The sequence below is a fragment of the Sapajus apella genome, unplaced genomic scaffold, assembly GCF_009761245.1.
Source record: "Sapajus apella isolate SASKATOON/1434 unplaced genomic scaffold, GSC_monkey_1.0 scaffold37, whole genome shotgun sequence".
NCBI lineage: Eukaryota > Metazoa > Chordata > Mammalia > Primates > Cebidae > Sapajus > Sapajus apella.
Window position 1 is genome coordinate 1,267,369 of NW_022436977.1, and position 17,906 is coordinate 1,285,274.

At 40.5% G+C, this 17,906-nt stretch overlaps 1 protein-coding gene across 6 annotated transcripts in view; it reads left to right on the plus strand.

The window, feature by feature from the left end:
* The window catches only part of CSNK1G1 (casein kinase 1 gamma 1), a 180,109-nt gene that overhangs the window by 127,478 nt on the left and 34,725 nt on the right, over positions 1–17,906 (plus strand). For all 6 annotated transcript variants that reach the window (XM_032297190.1, XM_032297187.1, XM_032297188.1 and 3 more), the window contains 6 exons: positions 4,370–4,521; positions 6,595–6,829; positions 13,156–13,241; positions 15,442–15,526; positions 15,803–15,951; positions 16,899–17,006. In XM_032297190.1, the coding sequence (XP_032153081.1) occupies positions 4,370–4,521; positions 6,595–6,829; positions 13,156–13,241; positions 15,442–15,526; positions 15,803–15,951; positions 16,899–17,006 (815 nt within the window). The remainder of the gene's footprint in view (positions 1–4,369; positions 4,522–6,594; positions 6,830–13,155; positions 13,242–15,441; positions 15,527–15,802; positions 15,952–16,898; positions 17,007–17,906) is intronic.

Below are 17,906 nucleotides of genomic sequence, written 5' to 3' on the forward strand. Positions count from 1 at the left end.
ACCTTAAGTATTGACAATAAGTGTAGGGAATTATGCCAGTATTATATTTCTAAGCAAGCCTGGCTTTTAGCTTGTACTTTAGAAAGAGGATATTATGCCCAGATTTGTAATTTAACCAATGAATGGAGGGATACGTTTATTAATTAGGATTAGAGTTGGCTGCTTTTAAAAAATCCAACTACAAGTAGCTCAGTCAAGGTGGAGATTGACTTTTCTTTTTGATAAAAAAAAAAAGGTCCAGAGGGAAGAAAAGTCCAACATTGGCATGATTACCCCACAGCCATCAGGGACTTGAGTTCTTCTCTTTTTTGCTTCACCTATTCTTGGCACTATTTTACATCCTCAAGATGTCTGGTGATTCTAAGTGGCTTCTGGGACCTTTAGAGGGTCACACCTTTCACTCTGGCCAGCTCTCTTGAAAGAGCTTTTTTAGAATTATATGTGGCGGCTCATGCCTGTAATCACATCACTTTGGGAGGCCAAGACAGGCAGATCACTTCAGGCCAGGAGTTCAAGACCAGCCTGACCAACATGGCGAAAGCTCATCTCTACCAAAAACTAAACAAAAATTAGCTGGGCATGGCGACACGTGTCTGTAGTCCCAGCTTTGAACCCAGGAGGCGGAGACTGCAGTGAGCTGAGATTGTGTGACTTCACTCTAGCCTGGGCAACAGAACAAGACTCTATCTCAAAAAAAAATAATAATAATAATTATACACTCATTTCTGCTTCCATCTCATTGGTCTTCCCTAATTGTCAAGGAAGATTGGAGTTATAACTGGGCAAGTTGCTATCTGCAACAATTAGAAGTTCTGGGCCAGGTGTAGTAGCTCACGCCTATAATCTCAGAACTTTCAGAGGCTGAGGCAGGTGGATCACTTGAGGTCAGGAGTTCAAGACCATCTTGGCCAAAAAGATGAACAAGATGAAACTTCGTCTTTACTAAAAGTACAAAAATTAGCCAGGCATGGTTGGCAGGGGCGTGTAATCCGAGCTACTTGGGAGACTGAGGCAGGAGAATGACTTGAACCCAGGAGGCAGAGGGTGTGGTGAGCTGAGATCGCACCACTGCATTCCAGCCTGGGCGACAGAGCAAAAAAAAAAAAAAATTATTTTAAAAGAATGGAAGGCTGGGCATTGTGGCTCACACCTGTAACCCCAGCACTTTGGGAAGCTGAGGCAGGCAGATCACAAGGTCAGGAGATTGAGACATCCTGGCCAACATGGCGAAACCCTATCTCTATTAAAAATATAAAAATTATCTGAGTGTGGTGGTGTGTGCCTATAGTCCTAGCTACTTGGGAAGCTCAGGCATGAGACCCTCTTAGACCCAGGAGGCAGAGGTTGCATTGAGCCAAGATCGCACCGATGCATTCCAGCATGGCGACAGAGCCAGACTTCGTCTCAAAAAAAAAGCGAGGGAGAGGTATGCCTATAATCTCAGCACTTTGGGAGGTCAAAGCAGAAAGATCAGTTGAGCCCAGAAGTTTGACACCAGCCTGGACAACGTAGTGGGACCTCATCTCTCGAAAAAATTTTAAAAACTAGCCTGATGTGGTGGTATGTGCCTGTGCTACCAGCTGTTTGGAAGGCTGAGGCAGGAGGATTGCTTGGGCCCAGGAGGTCAAGGCTGCAGTGAGCCGTGGTCACACCATTGCCCTCTAGCCTGGGTGACACAGTGAGACCCTGTCACAAAAGAAAAAAGGAGAGGGAGAATGGCTATTGGTCATGTAAACAGCAGGCTCTGCCACAACCTGCTTTGAAGAATATAATATTTATATTAGGAAAATAACATTTTAGTGGCATGAAATCCTTATATAGGAGATAAATTTAAAAGATCCCTAAACTGCATTTACCATGTGTCTGATTAATAAAAGCAGTAAATCTCTAGGACAGAATGTTCTGCTTTGGATGTCTCAGCAGGAGTCATTGGAAACAACTACTGGGTTTTGTATATTTAAAAAAAAACTGAAAAATGACTTCTTCAAAACAACAGAGAAAAAAGACACATATTCAGGAGGCTGAGGCAGGAGAATGGTTTGAACTTGGGGGGCGGAGGTTGCAATGAGCTGAGATGCACCAATGCACTCCAGCCTGGGCTACAGAGTGAAACTCTGTCTCGAAAACAAACAAACAAAAAAAAACTTCACATTAAATCCTTTTCTGTTTTGGAGATAGGGAGAATCAAAACAACCAAAAGACAATTGAATAGATATTTATTGAATTATCAGGAATAATATTTATTGGAAGATATAAGCTAGGACTAAACATATTTAAAGAAGACATTCAAGTTGTTTAGGATTTAGGCCGGGCATGGTAGCTCACGCCTGTAATCCCAGCACTTTGGGAGGCTGAGGTGGGCAGATCACTTGAGGTTGGGAGTTTGAGAGCAGCCTGGCCAACATGGTGAAACCCTGTCTCTCCTAAATATACAAAAACAAACAAACAAAAAAATTTGTTGGACACCATGCCTGTAATCTTAGCTACTTGGGAGGCTGAGGCACGAGAATTGCATGAACCCAGGAGGCAGAAGTTACAGTGAGCCAAGATCATGCCACTAAACTCCAGCCTAAGGTGACAGAGTGAGACTCTTTCCTGCCTCCCCCACAAAAAAAAGTTGTTTAGAATTTAATGGATCAAGATAGACTAATACAATATATGAAATAGTTATTAATTCCAAATATACAAGAACTACCCTGGAAAGAAGGATGTGTTGCATGTACATCTGCCTATATGCCACCCATACAAATAAACAGGGAATGGGGCAGGGAACAGTAATCCCAGCACTTTGGGAGGCCTGTAATCCCAACATTTTGGGAGGTCAAGGAGGGAGGATCACTTGAGTATGGGAGTTGTTCAGGACCAGCCTGGGTAACATCGCAAGACCTCATCTTTACAAAAAATAAAAAACTTAGCCTGGTGTGGTAGAGCGAGCCTGTAGTCCCATCTGCTACTTGGGAGGCTAAGCTTGGAAGATTGCGTTGTCTCAGGAGGCAGAGATTGCAGTGTCACCACTGCACTCCAGCCTGGGTAACATTGAGACCTTGCCTCAAGTAAAAAAAAAAAAAAAAAAAAAAGGTGGCAGGAGTGGGAAGATGGAGAGAATTCTGTTGTCTAAAACACTTGGAGGCAGAGGCAAACAATAATCTACAACATATAACTGTAGACCACTATATACATAAATGTATAAAATGGAAATGTTTCTGCTTTATGAAACAAGATAATTTTTTAATGTTCTGTAATCTTTTTTTTCCTTTTCTTTTTGAGACAGAGTCTCGCTCTGTTGCCCAGGCTGGAGTGCAGTGGCGCCATCTCAGCCCACTGCAACCTCTTCCTCCTGGGTTCAAACTGTTCTCCTGCCTCTCAGTCTCCCAAGTAGCTGGGATTATAGGCACGTGCCACTAATTTTTGTATTTTTAGTAGAGACGAAGTTTCACCATGTTGGTCAGTCTGGTCTCAAACTCCTGACCTTGTGATTCACTCACCTCAGCCTCCCAAAGTGCTGGGATTACAGGCGTGAGCCACCATGCCCAGCCTCTGTAATCTTATTAATGCCTACTATTCTCATGGTACCAGTTATATATTTAGTGAATGCCTCATATTTACAATGCACTTTGTAAAGAAAATTTATTAACAATTTGCCACTTAGGTGAAAAAGTCTGGATTTTAGCTTCTTAATAGCAATGAATTTCAAATCTGGGGAAAACCCAGCCTTGTGTTTCTTCCCCTTTTTTCTTTCACCAATACTTATTAGCAACCAAACACTTAAGTGTCTGTTGGCTTTTCTCCAGCTGATAGAAAACAAAAAACTGCAGAAACTGCCTGTGAAAAGAGGGCAAGTTGTGCTGGCCTAGAACCAGGCTGTACTCTCTGTGACTTTGCCTCTTCAATTGGAGTTCTCCATAGGGCAACAGTTGCAAATAGCCCATGTGGCTATAGCAGTAAGTATAGGGAGTGCTCATGAACCAGCTAATGTAAAAAGTTCTGTTAGCCAGGTCTTTGATCTCAGTGAGCCATCCTTAGAGCCTTTTATGATACTCTACTCTCAGGCATCCTTTGGGAAGATTCAGTGGACGAGGGACCATTCTCTATCTTGTACAGCAGTGGAAGTGTTTTTGGCACTGTGGTATTAAATAACTAAATAACTACTTATTTGAACATATTGTTCAATGGCTTAGCCTGTCTCACCGTTATTAGTTCCCACTGAAGCTGTTGTGCCAAGTTTAAGTTTCCAGTAGGGACTATGAAAGAAAATGGAACTCTCACAAGCTGTACTTTTAAAAATACTTTATTCAGTGCTAAAACTGTTCTCTCATATTTTGGTTTTTGTGCCTCCCACTCTGTACCCCCATTTCCCCTCTGCTTTCAGGTGAAGGTCTCCCACAGGTGTATTACTTTGGACCATGTGGGAAATATAATGCCATGGTGCTGGAGCTCCTTGGCCCTAGCTTGGAAGACTTGTTTGACCTCTGTGACCGAACATTTACTTTGAAGACGGTGTTAATGATAGCCATCCAGTTGGTAAGTTGGAATTGCTGCTCTAAAAGAGAATAGGCTGGTTCCTCAGCCACATCCTTCTGGGCCTTTTGGTGATTTATAAGCTGTAGTGACATATCAGGAATTAGTACTCACAGGCTTGATGGCATTCTGGGAAGCTGGCTGGGGCAAAAAGGGTAAACTCAGAGAAGTCACACTACATCTGCAGTTTGCTCTATTTTAAGACTTTGCACATTGGAGCAATGCTCTGCCCTTAACTGGACAGGAAGCATAGAATTTAGATTTGGGAGAAAGAGGATGATTAGATGGAGTTGTAAAAATGCAAATAATTTCTTTGATTTTGTTTTGTTTTGTTTTTTGTTTTTGAGACAGGGTCTCTGTCCCCAGGCTAGAGTGCAGTAGCATGATCATACCTCACTGCAACCTCAAATTCCTGGGCTCAGTCAATTCTCCTGCCTCGGCCTCTCCAGCAGCTAGGACTGCAGGTGCCATGCCAGCTAATTTTGTAAAAAATGTTGTAGAGACAGGCTTCCACTATGTTGCCCAGGCTGGTCTAAACTGGTCTCAAGTGGTTCTCCCACCTCAGCCTCCCAGTATGCTGGGATTACAGGCATGAACCACTGCACTCAACCTATTTATATGTTTTAAACATGTATCTGTAAGGCTTTGTCATGTCCTCTCTCCCTTCACTGTTGCAATCAAGAAAAGATTGACAGTATAACCCATTGCACTAACACTCAGATTCAAAACTGTGTGCCCAGGAATTTGCTGTAGTTCTCTGGCCTCCAGTTCTCTCTGAGACAAATTTCACCTGAAGAGGCAGCTCTTGTAACTCTTATCAAAATTACACATCAATACCAGTTTAAGAAGCAGTTTCTGCAGTTTCTTTGAGAAGTTTGTCACAGCCCTTTAGGGAAGGATGTAAATTTATCTTTATTTGTTTAAAATGGTAATGATCGCTTCCACTGTCCTATAAAAATTTGGAAATGTTAGATAATTGACTTTGACTTTTGAGCCCCAAATTTAAATGTCTGAGCTTTTCTTTCTGTACTAAAAGTAAGTAAAAAAGCTTAGTAGATAGAAATAATACAATTTGAAATAATTTTATGATTATTCATGGTGGCTCATGTCTGTAATCACAGCACTTTGGGAGGTTGGGGTGGGAGGATTACTTGAGAACAGGAGTTTGAGACCAGCCTAGGCAACATAGTGAGACCCCATCTCTACAAAAATAATCTTAAAATAAATGTAAAATAACAACAATAATGAACTGTTTCAGCCAGGCACAATAGCTTGTGCCTATAATCCTAGCACTTTGGGAGGCCAAGGAGGGCAGATCACCCGAGGTTAGGAGTTTGAGACCAGCCTGGCCAAGATGGTGAAACTCTCTCTCTACAAAAAAATACAAAAATTAGCCGGGCATGGTGGCATCTGCCTATAATTCCAGCTACCCGTGAGGGCTGAGGCACAAGAATCGCTAGAACCCGAGAGGCAGAGGCTGCACTCCACCCTGGAAGACAGAGCAAGACTTTGTCTCAAAAAATAAAAAAATAAAATGAACTGTTTCCCTGTCTCTGCTGCTAATTAGCTATGTGATATCAGGTCAGTATTAACTTCCCTGGGCTTCACAACAATGAAAGCTGGATTAGGTAGTCTTGCCCAGCTAAGGATAGGAAGATGTGGGTAGGAGGTGAATATGGCAGTGGCATTTGTCTCAAAGGTCACCAACAGTTTGATATCTCCTACCTGGGAATACTTCTTTTCCCTCAACTGCTTAATTTTCTGATGTAGCATATAAACAATTAATTTCATTCATCATTTACAAATTGTGACATTATGAGGTAAAATTGAATTATCATTTTAGCAGACCTGTACTATCCCACTTTCTTTTCCTAGTCTTGATATTTGTTATGTATGTATTTATAACAAAAATATTTTTTGGTTTACAGGTCAGTAAAGTGACTCTGGGTGGTGAAAAGGAGATGAATTTTACTGTTATTTCAGTAATTAAAACCTTGGTCTGATAAAAGAAAATGTTTTGATGTATTTTCCTGATACACTTCTTTGGAGTATTTTCATAATTTGTTTCTCTTTCAGCTTTTTCGAATGGAATATGTGCACTCAAAGAACCTCATCTACCGAGATGTCAAGCCAGAGAACTTCCTGATTGGCCGACAAGGCAATAAGAAAGAACATGTTATACACATTATAGACTTTGGACTAGCCAAGGAATACATTGACCCTGAAACCAAAAAACACATACCTTATAGGGAACACAAAAGTTTAACTGGAACTGCAAGATACATGTCTATCAACACGCATCTTGGCAAAGGTGTGTTTATTTTCTGCTCCATGAAAGGGGCGAGTCATTAGATCAATTTATTTTTCCAGTAACACTTATATCCTCATTGTGCATTACAACTTGTGGTTTTTATTGCTTTACAAGGTTAAGTGATTTTTATACATGAGAAGTTGAGATGATAAGTTAGTGACTTTTCAAAGAATCCTATCGACTATACATAGGTTCTTAATCCTTCACACTGTGTTGCCAAATATTTAGTTTCTCAGCAGTGTAGTACTTGAATTATTGTAAAAAGAGGATAGCATTTTAGTGAGTTTAGTAATGAATTTGGTATTTGCTTAGGTATGACCCCGTATATGACAGCCCTGAAAAGGATATCAGGCTGATGTCTGCAGTGGGGAAGAGTGCCTCACTAAAAATGGAGTAGAATTCTCTGTTCACTGGACATAGTTCTGCACAGAAGTCTTCAAGGAAGAGCATATGTCTTATGCAGTGAAAATATACTGGCTTTACCATGAGTCTTGCATTTTACTCAGGAGAAACACCTGCACAAATATTGTGAAATGCTCTAATCAAGGCAGAAGACCTCACTTGTGAGGAACTAGCTCAAGGGGGAGAGTATTTGTCAGAGAAGCCTAAGGACCAGTGGGGAGACCAAGCAGGCAGAGCCCTGGGCTTGCCTGCTTCTTCAAAAAAGCCTCCCTTTTTTATGTTTCATATGTTAGGCTTCCATGCAAGATTCTATTTGAAGAAAAGGCTCATAGATGATTGGAAAAAAATATGTTTGAAAATCAACATTCTAGAAAGTAGTCAAACAATTATTATCAGATTCCATACTCCTAGACAGAAATAATTATGAAATATTTTTAAATATTAATGAACTATTGTACACCAATATGTATTTTATTTATTTATTTATTTTGAGATGAGGTCTTGCTCTATCACCCAGGCTGAAGTGCAGTGGCGTGGTCTCAGCTCACTGCAACCTCCGCCTCCTGGGTTCGAGAATTCTCCTGCCTCAGCCTCCCAAGTAGCTGGGAATACAGACATGCACCACCATGCTCAGTTGATTTTTGTATTTTTATTAGAGACGGGGTTTTACCATGTTGGCCAGGCTGGTCTTGAACTCCTGGGCTCAAGTGATCTGCCCTCCTCAGCCTTCCAAAGGTACTGGGATTACAGGTGTGAGGCACTATGCCCAGCATATTTATTTTCAGAGACAGGATCTCACTCTCATTCAGGCTGGAGAGCAGCAGTGTGATCATAGCTCACTATAACCTCAAACCCCTAAGCTCAAGAAATCTTTCTCATCCTCCTCAGTGGCTAGGGCTACAGGGGCATGCCATCATGCCCAGCTAATTTTTAAAATTTTTTATAGAGACAGTCTCACTGTGTTCCCCAGGTGGGTCTCAAACTCCTGGTTTCAAGAGATCCTGTTGCCTCAGCCTTTCAACGTACTGGGATTTTAGATGTGAACCACCATGCCTGGCCTGCACATTAATAAGTATTTAAAGACTAATGTAATATCTACTAAGTTGCCTCATTGAGTAAACTACATAGATTATTCACCTGAGGAATTCAAGTGATAGTGAAGAGTAAAAATGACATTACAAAGTGATACAACTTGATTTGAAATTATGATGTTACCAGGATTTTTCAGTAACCACATGGAAATCCTCACTTAAATAAATGTAATACTTTAAAATTAGACTAGAAGTCCTCTGGTACTTATTATCAGCATTACTTTGGACAAGTTACTTAATCTCACTGAAACTCGTCTGTAAAATGAGGGTAATGCTTCACAAGGATATTTTGAGGGTTGAATGGATAATATATGTGAAAGCACCATGCCTGACATAGGTCTCTTGCATAGTCCTCAGTATCCCCTCCTTCCTTCATAATGACAAGTAATTTTCCTTTTTACAAGGAAACAAAAACTATATCTTAAATAATAAAATTATGATAGTGTGGTTTAACTGACAAACTCTAGAAGTTGTTCTAATGCCTGCTTCCTGGGCTCAGCCTTTGAGTACTAATTATATTGTTCTTAAGAGGAAAGTTGAGAACAGACAAGGGATGGATATTCATGTTCTGTTTGTATGAGATACAGGTTAGTGGTTAAGAAAAAGGATGCAAATCCTGGCACTCTTACTTAATAGCTATGTAATTTTGATCCAGTATCCTTCCTCCCTCAGCCTCAGTTATCTCATGTATAAAATGGGTGTGATAATTATCCCTGTAATACACAGTTCTATGAGACAGTGTATGTAAAATGTTTAGCATAATGCCTGATAATAGTAAGGTCAATATGTATTATAATTATCCTGATTATTATTTATCCAACAAAATATGTTGTAAGCATCTACTGTGCATCAGACTGTTTCATCTTTTGGTGTACTGCCATTCCTGCTGGAACTTTGAGTTTACTCCCAGACTTGGCTTACTGAGTACCAGAGTTTTTCAAGTGAAATCTAACCTGTCATCATATTTTGTGTTCTCCACATTACAGAGAATACATACAGGAAGTTGTAACTGCTTTTTAACCCTTTCTCATGTCTCAAACAATAGAGGTTTTCATAGGAACTCTGATTCTATTGGTTTTTAAATGTGTTGCATTTTTTGTACTGCAATGAAGAAGAAAGGACTGGGATGTGTATTTTCAAACGGCTTTAAGAAAATCACTTCTTAATTTTATGGAGGAGGAGAACAAGAGAAAAAGCCTCCTAAACCTTAAATTAGTTGCCACATCATAGTAGCCACACTTAGTCCATTTTCTGTTGCTATAAAGGATTACCTGAGACTGGTTAATTTTAAAGAAAAGACCTTTATTTGGCTCAGAGTTCTACAGGCTGTACAAGAAGCATGGCACTGGCATCTGCATCTGGTGTGGGCCTCAGGGGCCTCATGCTGCTTCCACTCGTGGTGTAAGGGGAAGGGGTGCTAGCGTGTGCAGATCACATGGTGGGGTGTGCTAGGCCCTCCTTACCAACCAACTTTCTTGGGAACTCACCCCCAAGGGAGGTTATTAATCAGTTAATGAGGGATCCACCCCCATGACCCCCATGACACCTTCCATTTGGCCCAGTCAGAAGAGTTGAAGAATTTTGTGTCCTGCTGGTCTCACTGGTGTTGGAAACCTTTCTTCTTTGAAAATGAAAATATTCTAAATGAAAAAATGAGGGCATGTGGAAATAATGAATTGGACAAACGTGGAGTGTTCAAAGGCATATGAAAATAAAGCATGCTCTGGTTTTCACTGTTTTTTTTTTTTTTTTTTTTTTTTTTTTTCTTTTTTTGAAAGGCCCTAATGGCTTTAAGTTACCAGATTATTTTAGGATTTTAGAGCTGGAAAATGACTTTTCAGATTCTCCAGATCAGACACTTTATTTTCAGATGAGAAAACTGAGACCCAAAGGAGGTGACTTGGTCATGCTTAATTTCACTGGATTAAATTAGTGGAAAGGATAAACAAAGATCTAGATACCTAAATCGTTGAGCTGATTTAGGTACCTTATTTTAGGTACCTTATTTAGGTATCCTTCTTGATTTAGGAACCCTTATTTTTCCTATTTTTCCATATTCTACAGTTCTTTTTCCTCAGGATTTGAAAAGTTACTTTATTACTTATTCCAGTGAGTTTAAACAAATTTTTAATCTCATTTTATAATTTTGCTGAGAAATTCTTTTCTGTAGGCCTGATCAATATTGAAAATGTGGAGAGTTTCGCCCTCTAGTGCTCAACTGTCTAAAATTCAAACATTTGTCAGTGAATTCTTAATGACCAAGGGGCCTCTTGTTACAGAAAGTGGATATACAAATGGAGAGGCAATTAGTAGATGTGATACAGTATGAGAAACTGCATAGTCGTGTCTCTATCTGCCCTGCTTCGTGGGTGGCCTCCACTCGCCCTGGTTGTTGTTTTCTCTTTTTCATTTGTGCATCTTTAGGTTCTGTTAACAAACTGTTTTTGTATAGCTGCTTTTTTGTTTTCAATTATATATATTTTATTGCAAATTTCAGACAAGCCGTGTAGACAAAGGATTCTGATGGTCTTGTTGTTTTATTTCATTCTTTTTAAGATTGTTTTCACTGATGTATACCAACTTAGTTTTATGTTATTTATCTCTGTCAGGGTACCCCTCCCTCCCATTAGTGACCATCTTTTTAAAAGCTCCTTCAAATCACTATTTAGAAAGTTGCCTTTTCTTTTTATCTACCCTGTAGACTACTATTTATTCTTTTTTATGCAAACTCCCTATAAGGTAGCAGTTAAACATATTGCACTTCTGTATTTTGAGTTAGCTAAGCAGCTTTCTCTGGCTCTCTTGGGTTTTACTTTCTGTACAAAGAAAGCACAATCAAGTTGAAGGGAGCCTGTTAGTCTTGCTTCTATAATTTATTCTAACAAAGCCCTAAACTTGATTCTGAAAAATAAACACATAAACTGTCTGGTATGGGCCAGGTTTGGTGGCTCAAACCTGTAGTCCCAGCTCTTTTTGGGAAGCCAAGACTGGTGGATTGCTTGATTGGCCCAGGAGTTCAAGACCAGCCTGAGCAACATGGCAAAATCCCATCTCCATAAAAAATAACAAAAAGTAACCAGGGGTGGTGGTGCGTGCCTATAGTCCCAGCTACTCAGGAAGCTGAGGTGGGAGGATCACTTGAGCCTAGGAGGGTGAGGCAGCAGTGGCCAAGATCATGCTACTACACTGTAACCTGGGCAGCAATTCGAGACCTTGTCTCAAAAAAAAAATAAAATAAAATAAAAGTCTGAGAATGAACCATAATTGGCAAATTCAAAATGAATACATGGGCTCAGTGCAGTGTCTCACATCTATAATCCCAACAGTTTGGGAGGCTGATACGTTAGGATTGCTTGAGTCCAGGAGTTTGAGACCAGCCTGAGCAACACAGCAAGACCGAATCTTCACAAAAAAATAAAAATAAATAAATTAGCCAGATTTGGTTCCACACACTTATATTCCTAGCTACTCAGCCGAGGCAGAAGGGTCCCTTGGGCTCAGGAATTCGATGCTGTGGTGAGTCATGATCGCACCACTGCATTCCAGCCTAGGCAATAGAGCAAGACTCTCTCTAAAAAAGAAAAAGAAATGAAGGCGTGTACTACTTAGATTCTGTCTAACAATCAAAGAATGTGTAGGATGTTTTCTGAGATGAAGTTGCAGTTTTTTATTAACTATTTTGCAGTTCTTTGTCATCTTCATCTTCCCAATTAAAAGGAGAGAAAAACCCAGCAACTTGTTTCATATATACTTCCAGAATACAGGAACTTTGATTTTTTGTTTTATTTTGTTTTGGATGAGGTCTCATTATGTTGCCCAGACTTATCTCAAACTCCTAGGCCGAAGTGATCCTCTTACCTCATTTTTTTTTTTTTCTGAGACAGAGTTTCCTCTTGTTGCCCAGGCTGGAGTGCAATGGCACCATCTCAGCTCACCCCAACCTCTGCCTCCCAGGTTCAAGCTATTCTCCTGCCTCAGCCTCTTGAGTAGCTGGGATTTTAGGCATGCACCACCATGCCCAGCTAATTCTGTATTTTTAGTAGAGACAGAGTTTCTCCATGTTGGTCAGGCTGGTCTCAAACTCCTGACCTCAGGTGATCCACCTGCCTCAGCCTCCCAGAGTCTGGGATTACAGGCATGAGCCACTGCCCTTGGCCTCACCTCAGCCGCTTAAGTAGCCAAGACTACAGATGTGCCCAGCTTTACCCATCTAATTTTGAGGGGACCTTAGTAATAAATTTTAAAATGTTGTTGAGATTATGGGACATGGTACAAATTTAATAGAAACCAAGAGACTATGTACTGATGTTCATTGATAGGAAACTGAATTTATAAGTGTTCATTTTTATGATGAATAAAAAGCACTAGACACGTATGCTAGCCATTTTGCAGTTTGTCTCTTTGCAGGCCTAGCCAGAATGGACTGTTTTAGCAGTTTGGGTTGCTTATCTGCTGCTTACTCCCTGGTGGTAACTAAAGGGTAATTGTAGCCCATATACTGGAAATAGCATTTCATTAAAATCTACTCACTTTCAGGAAGGTGACAGCATTGAGTGAGGGGTGGTTATTCACTGTTCAGTGATTTGTGCTTGGTTTTAATTCAGGATTTGCTCTTTTCTCTTGATATTTACTTACCATCAACAGATCTAGACAAAGGAAGTACACATTAGTTTTGGGTTTTGATCTAAAATACTATCCTTGGCTTAAATATGCAAATAATTAATAAGCAGAGCCTTTCCAGAGCCGAAGCGTTTCTGAACGGATTACTTAGTTTTGAACCTCTTTCTGCTTTAATAACTGCAAACATAATGTGTGATCTGTCTTCCCTTTTAGAGCAAAGCCGGAGAGATGATTTGGAAGCCCTAGGCCATATGTTCATGTATTTCCTTCGAGGCAGCCTCCCTTGGCAAGGACTCAAGGTATCCTTGAAAGTATTCAGTGGAGGGCTTTGTTTCAATGCTCAGTTGTTAATGAAGGGGCCTCTGGCTTCATGTTTTTAAGGAGCCTGGCCATACAATGGTGGCTCATGCCTGTAATCCCAGTAATTTGGGAGGCTGAGGTGGGAGGATTGCTTGAGTCCAGGAGTTTGAGATCAGCAACATAGACCCCATCTCTATTTAAAAATAAACAATTAAAAACACACACACACACACACACACACACACACACACACACACACGATAATTGGCTATGGAGATAAGAAAACGGGCTAGTTACATTAGTCTACATTATAAATGCTCTCCTGAGCTTTGGAAGCTGTTTTGTTCACATTTGTCTTCCCTTCTTTGTGTTTGGATTTTCCATGATCTTTATCCTCATTTCCTCTCAGCCTTGACAGTGCTGCTTTTCTCTCTGTGTTGATATTCCTCCTCCACTACCATTCTGTAGCAGGTGGAGTGTTCCCAGTATGTCAGGGAATTTCTGGAACAAATTGATAACAACAGCTGCTACACATTTTACCAGAAAGGCCAGCAGGGTGTGCTCCTTAGGAGAACTTAGAAAATATTCGTTTATCTTATGTAGGCTAAGGACCCATCTGAACTAAAATGAAAATCCAGGATTAACATTGCTGTTCAAGTATATTGAATAAATGCCTATTCAGACAGTAGCTATTCATTGCAAAATGTGTAGAGTTTAAATAGCCTTTCATAAGTAGGTGTCAATACAATGGCTACGTGTCAGTTTACTATCATAATTATGAGCATTATCATCACTCTGTGCCTTTGGCTATTTGTCCAGGAAACGGTGAGTTTCAAACCCATTGTAAGACCCATTAGTGTCTTATGAGACATTTTTTTTTTTTTTTTTTTGAGACAGGGTTTCGCTCTGTCTCCCAGACTGGAGTGCAATGGTGCAACCTTGGCTCACTACAATCTCTGCCTCAGCCTCCCTAATAGCTGGGATTACAGGTGCATGCCACCAAGCCCAGCTAATTTTTTCTATTTTTAGTAGAGACAGGTTTCACCGTGTTGGTCAGGCTGGTCTCAAACTCCTGACCTCAAGTGATCCACCCATCTTGGCCTCCCAAAGTGCTGGGATTACTGGGGTGAGCCCTCATGCCTGGCCCAAGACATATTTTTTGGTTATAATTTATTTCAACATGTTAATATAGAAAGAAACTTAGTAGTTTGGGGTACTCCTACACCCTCTCTTCCAGAAAGGCAGGATGGTTCATTTTGCTGTGCTTTTTAGAAGACTGTCCTAAAAAGTAAGACTTTACCCATTCCCTTTTAGATTTTATTTCTTCACTCTTAAATTCTTCTCCTGTCATCTCCACATCATATACATCTTCTCATTGATATTTATAGCTTTCACATAGAATTTCACATCAAACTTGGTCATCATACAGCCAAACAATGCTTTAGTGTATTATTAATTGCTCGAAACTCTCTCGTTGTCCATAAATCATTTTTGTGGTAGTTGTAGATATAAAATTTCTCCTAATTACTTCAGAACACTATTGCTTAAGTCTGAATGCAGCAAGCTAGGTAAAGCCTGACAAGAATTCCTTAGGAGCCCACCATTGGTCCAGGGTTCAGAAGTCCTCTGGCTATCACTCTGAGCATACCAGACTTGGGCTGCTTTTAACTGACATACACCAAACCTGTCAGCCATGGCTGTACCATAGATACCTTTTCTTCCCTCTGGAAGCACGTTGTCAAAGGACATTTTTTCAGTTAATTTTTTTTTCTGTTTGAAGTCTTCAATATATATGAGTAGAATTTCTCCAACCTGGATTAGCAATACTTACAGAGCTGATCTAAGAGAGAATGCTGAATCACATTGAATTATGGTAGCCATGGGAGATTACTGAATTTTGAAAATATTGCCACATAATATTATTTTCTTATCCTAGCCACTCAACCATTAGATTTGATGGTGTTTATCTGAGACTACTAAATAGTTTCACAAGTAAAATTTTCCAGAACACAGCAGATGTTTGTATATATCTAAATATATGATTTCTACTACATTTCTTATTTGTTAGTATTAGAAAAAAAAATCAAGACCAACAAATACTGCGAATTTGAGTGCAACAACCATTGTCTCTAAAAACATATTGAATCTCCAATGCTTAGGACCTCTTTTCAAATAACTTTCTCTCTCTACTCTCTACAGGCTGAAACATTAAAAGAGAGATATCAAAAAATTGGTGACACCAAAAGGAATACTCCCATTGAAGCTCTCTGTGAGAATTTTCCAGGTGGGATACTAAAAAGACACTCCAGTCAGTGTGATTGAGCTTTGAAAGCAAGTAGAGTCCATGGCTGGGTATCTTGAAACAAGTGTGCTGTTTAGCTAATAAACATTTCCTTTCGTGATACAAACCAAAGTAGATCTTATCACTTTTATTTGGTCCATTAAAAAAACAGTGTCAGGTCGTCTGTATAAATAACCCTTTTGTGGCCTAGTGCTTCCCCACAATTGCTATGGAAAGCATGCAGCTAATGAGCATGGCCTTTCATCTCTTTTTGAACAGAGGAGATGGCAACCTACCTTCGATATGTCAGGCGATTAGACTTCTTTGAAAAACCTGATTATGAGTATTTACGGACTCTCTTCACAGACCTCTTTGAAAGGAAAGGCTACACCTTTGACTACGCCTATGATTGGGTTGGGAGACCTATTGTAAGTATCTTGTTTTTACCTCATTACCTCCTTTCTCCAACCAGCCCTACCTGATACCTTTACTTGTTGGTCTTTCTGCTTGAATCTTTAGTAAAAATCTTCCTTTGATTGTAAACTGTATATTTACCAGCCTTTTCAGGGTGTTGCCATAGGTTGTTCTTACTAGTTCAGAAGTAGGAAGGAGTTATGTATTTTTCCTAGTCATATAGGAAGATAATAACTTGTATGTCCTGTGATACCAGAATTTGAGCCAGGTTAGGAGAAGTTTCATTTGAATGATTCAGAAGTGTTTTTTGTTTGTTTTTTTATTTTTTATTTTGAGACAGAGTCTCACTCTGTTGCCCAGGCTGGTGTGCAGTGATGCCAATCTTGATTCACTGCAACCTCCGCCTCTCAGGTTCAAGTGATTCTTCTGCCTCAGCCTCCCGAGTAGCTGGGATTACAGGCACACACCACCATGCCCATCTAAGTTTTACATTTTTAGTACAGATGGGGTTTCACCATGTTGGCCAGGCTGATCTTGAACTACTGACCTGCCTGCCTTGACCTCCCAGGTGTGAGCCACCACACCCGGCCCCATGATTCAGAAGTTGATGCTACATACACTGTTAAGGTACTTGGCCTCAGTAGGAATGGAACCCAGCAACATAGGAAGCTTTTGGACTTGTTGTTCTGGTCAGAGGTTCACAGGGCCATATAGATATCACTGGAGGATAGTTTTGTATTTTTGAAGGTAAGCTATTCTCCAACGAACTATTTAATATAAAGGGAGGACCAGGCTTCCTCCTTTTTGCAGATGAGCAAGCTGAGAAGACAAGACAACTTGAAAGTGCTCTTGGTAGCTGAAAATAATTACTACTCTATTAGAATTATAATGATTCTGTCCTTTGCACATGCATCAAGGTGGACCTGTTTCCCCCATTTGACTTTTTGTTTCGTTTTTCCAGCCTACTCCAGTAGGGTCAGTTCACGTAGATTCTGGTGCATCTGCAATAACTCGAGAAAGCCACACACACCGGGATCGGCCATCACAACAGCAGCCGCTTCGAAATCAGGTATGTGTTGATCCTTCATTCTTTCAGATCCGTCATTCTTTCCCCTTCTTCATGGCTAATATTAAAACCCAAGTTCTTCAACTTCTCTGCTTTAATGTATATACTGAAAATAAAGACCAAATGCTTGCCATTTCTTACAGGTGTGGTATGACTTTCAAGCAACCCTCAGGGCATGTATAGTTGCACTGAGATGTGGCCAGGTGCCTTATATGAAGCATCCACTCTAAAGAGTCTGGCCAAGTGTGGTGGCTTATGCCTGTAATCCTAGCACTCTGGGAGGCCAAGGCAGATAGATCACTTGAGCCAGTAGTTCAAGACCAGCCTGGGCAACATGGTGAAACCCTGCCTCTACATAAAATACAAAAAGTTAGTTGGGCATGGTGACATGTGCCTATAGTCCCAGCTACTTTGGAGGCTGAGGTGGGAGAATCACCTGAGCCCAGGAAGTCAAGGCTGCAGTGAGCCGAGATTGCTTGCGCCTTTGCACTCCAGCCTGGGTGACAGAGTGAGACCCTGTCTCAAAAGAGAAAAAAAAAGCACAAAAAAAAAAAAGTGAGGGTTGGCCTGTCAGAGTCTGTTGGCTGAAGGGGGCCTAGCTATAAGTTAGGATCTGAGGCATCTACCATAGGACCAAAAGACCTGTTGGAGGCTACTCTGGGCACAGTGCCTATGGAGTAGCCCTGCTTGGTAAGGAGCAGTTAAAAAAAAAAAAAAAAAGACCTGTTGGACATACAGGATGTACCAGGTAGCCCACTTTGGGTCTCATCTGTAGTGTAAAGCTCTTGCCAGGTCTGATTGTTCCTTGCTGGTTATGAAGGGTAGGTAATTTGGACTTCTAGCTGACTTGAGCATGACATGGAACTTCCACACCACCCCTTGTTCCTCTGCCTGGGCAAATTA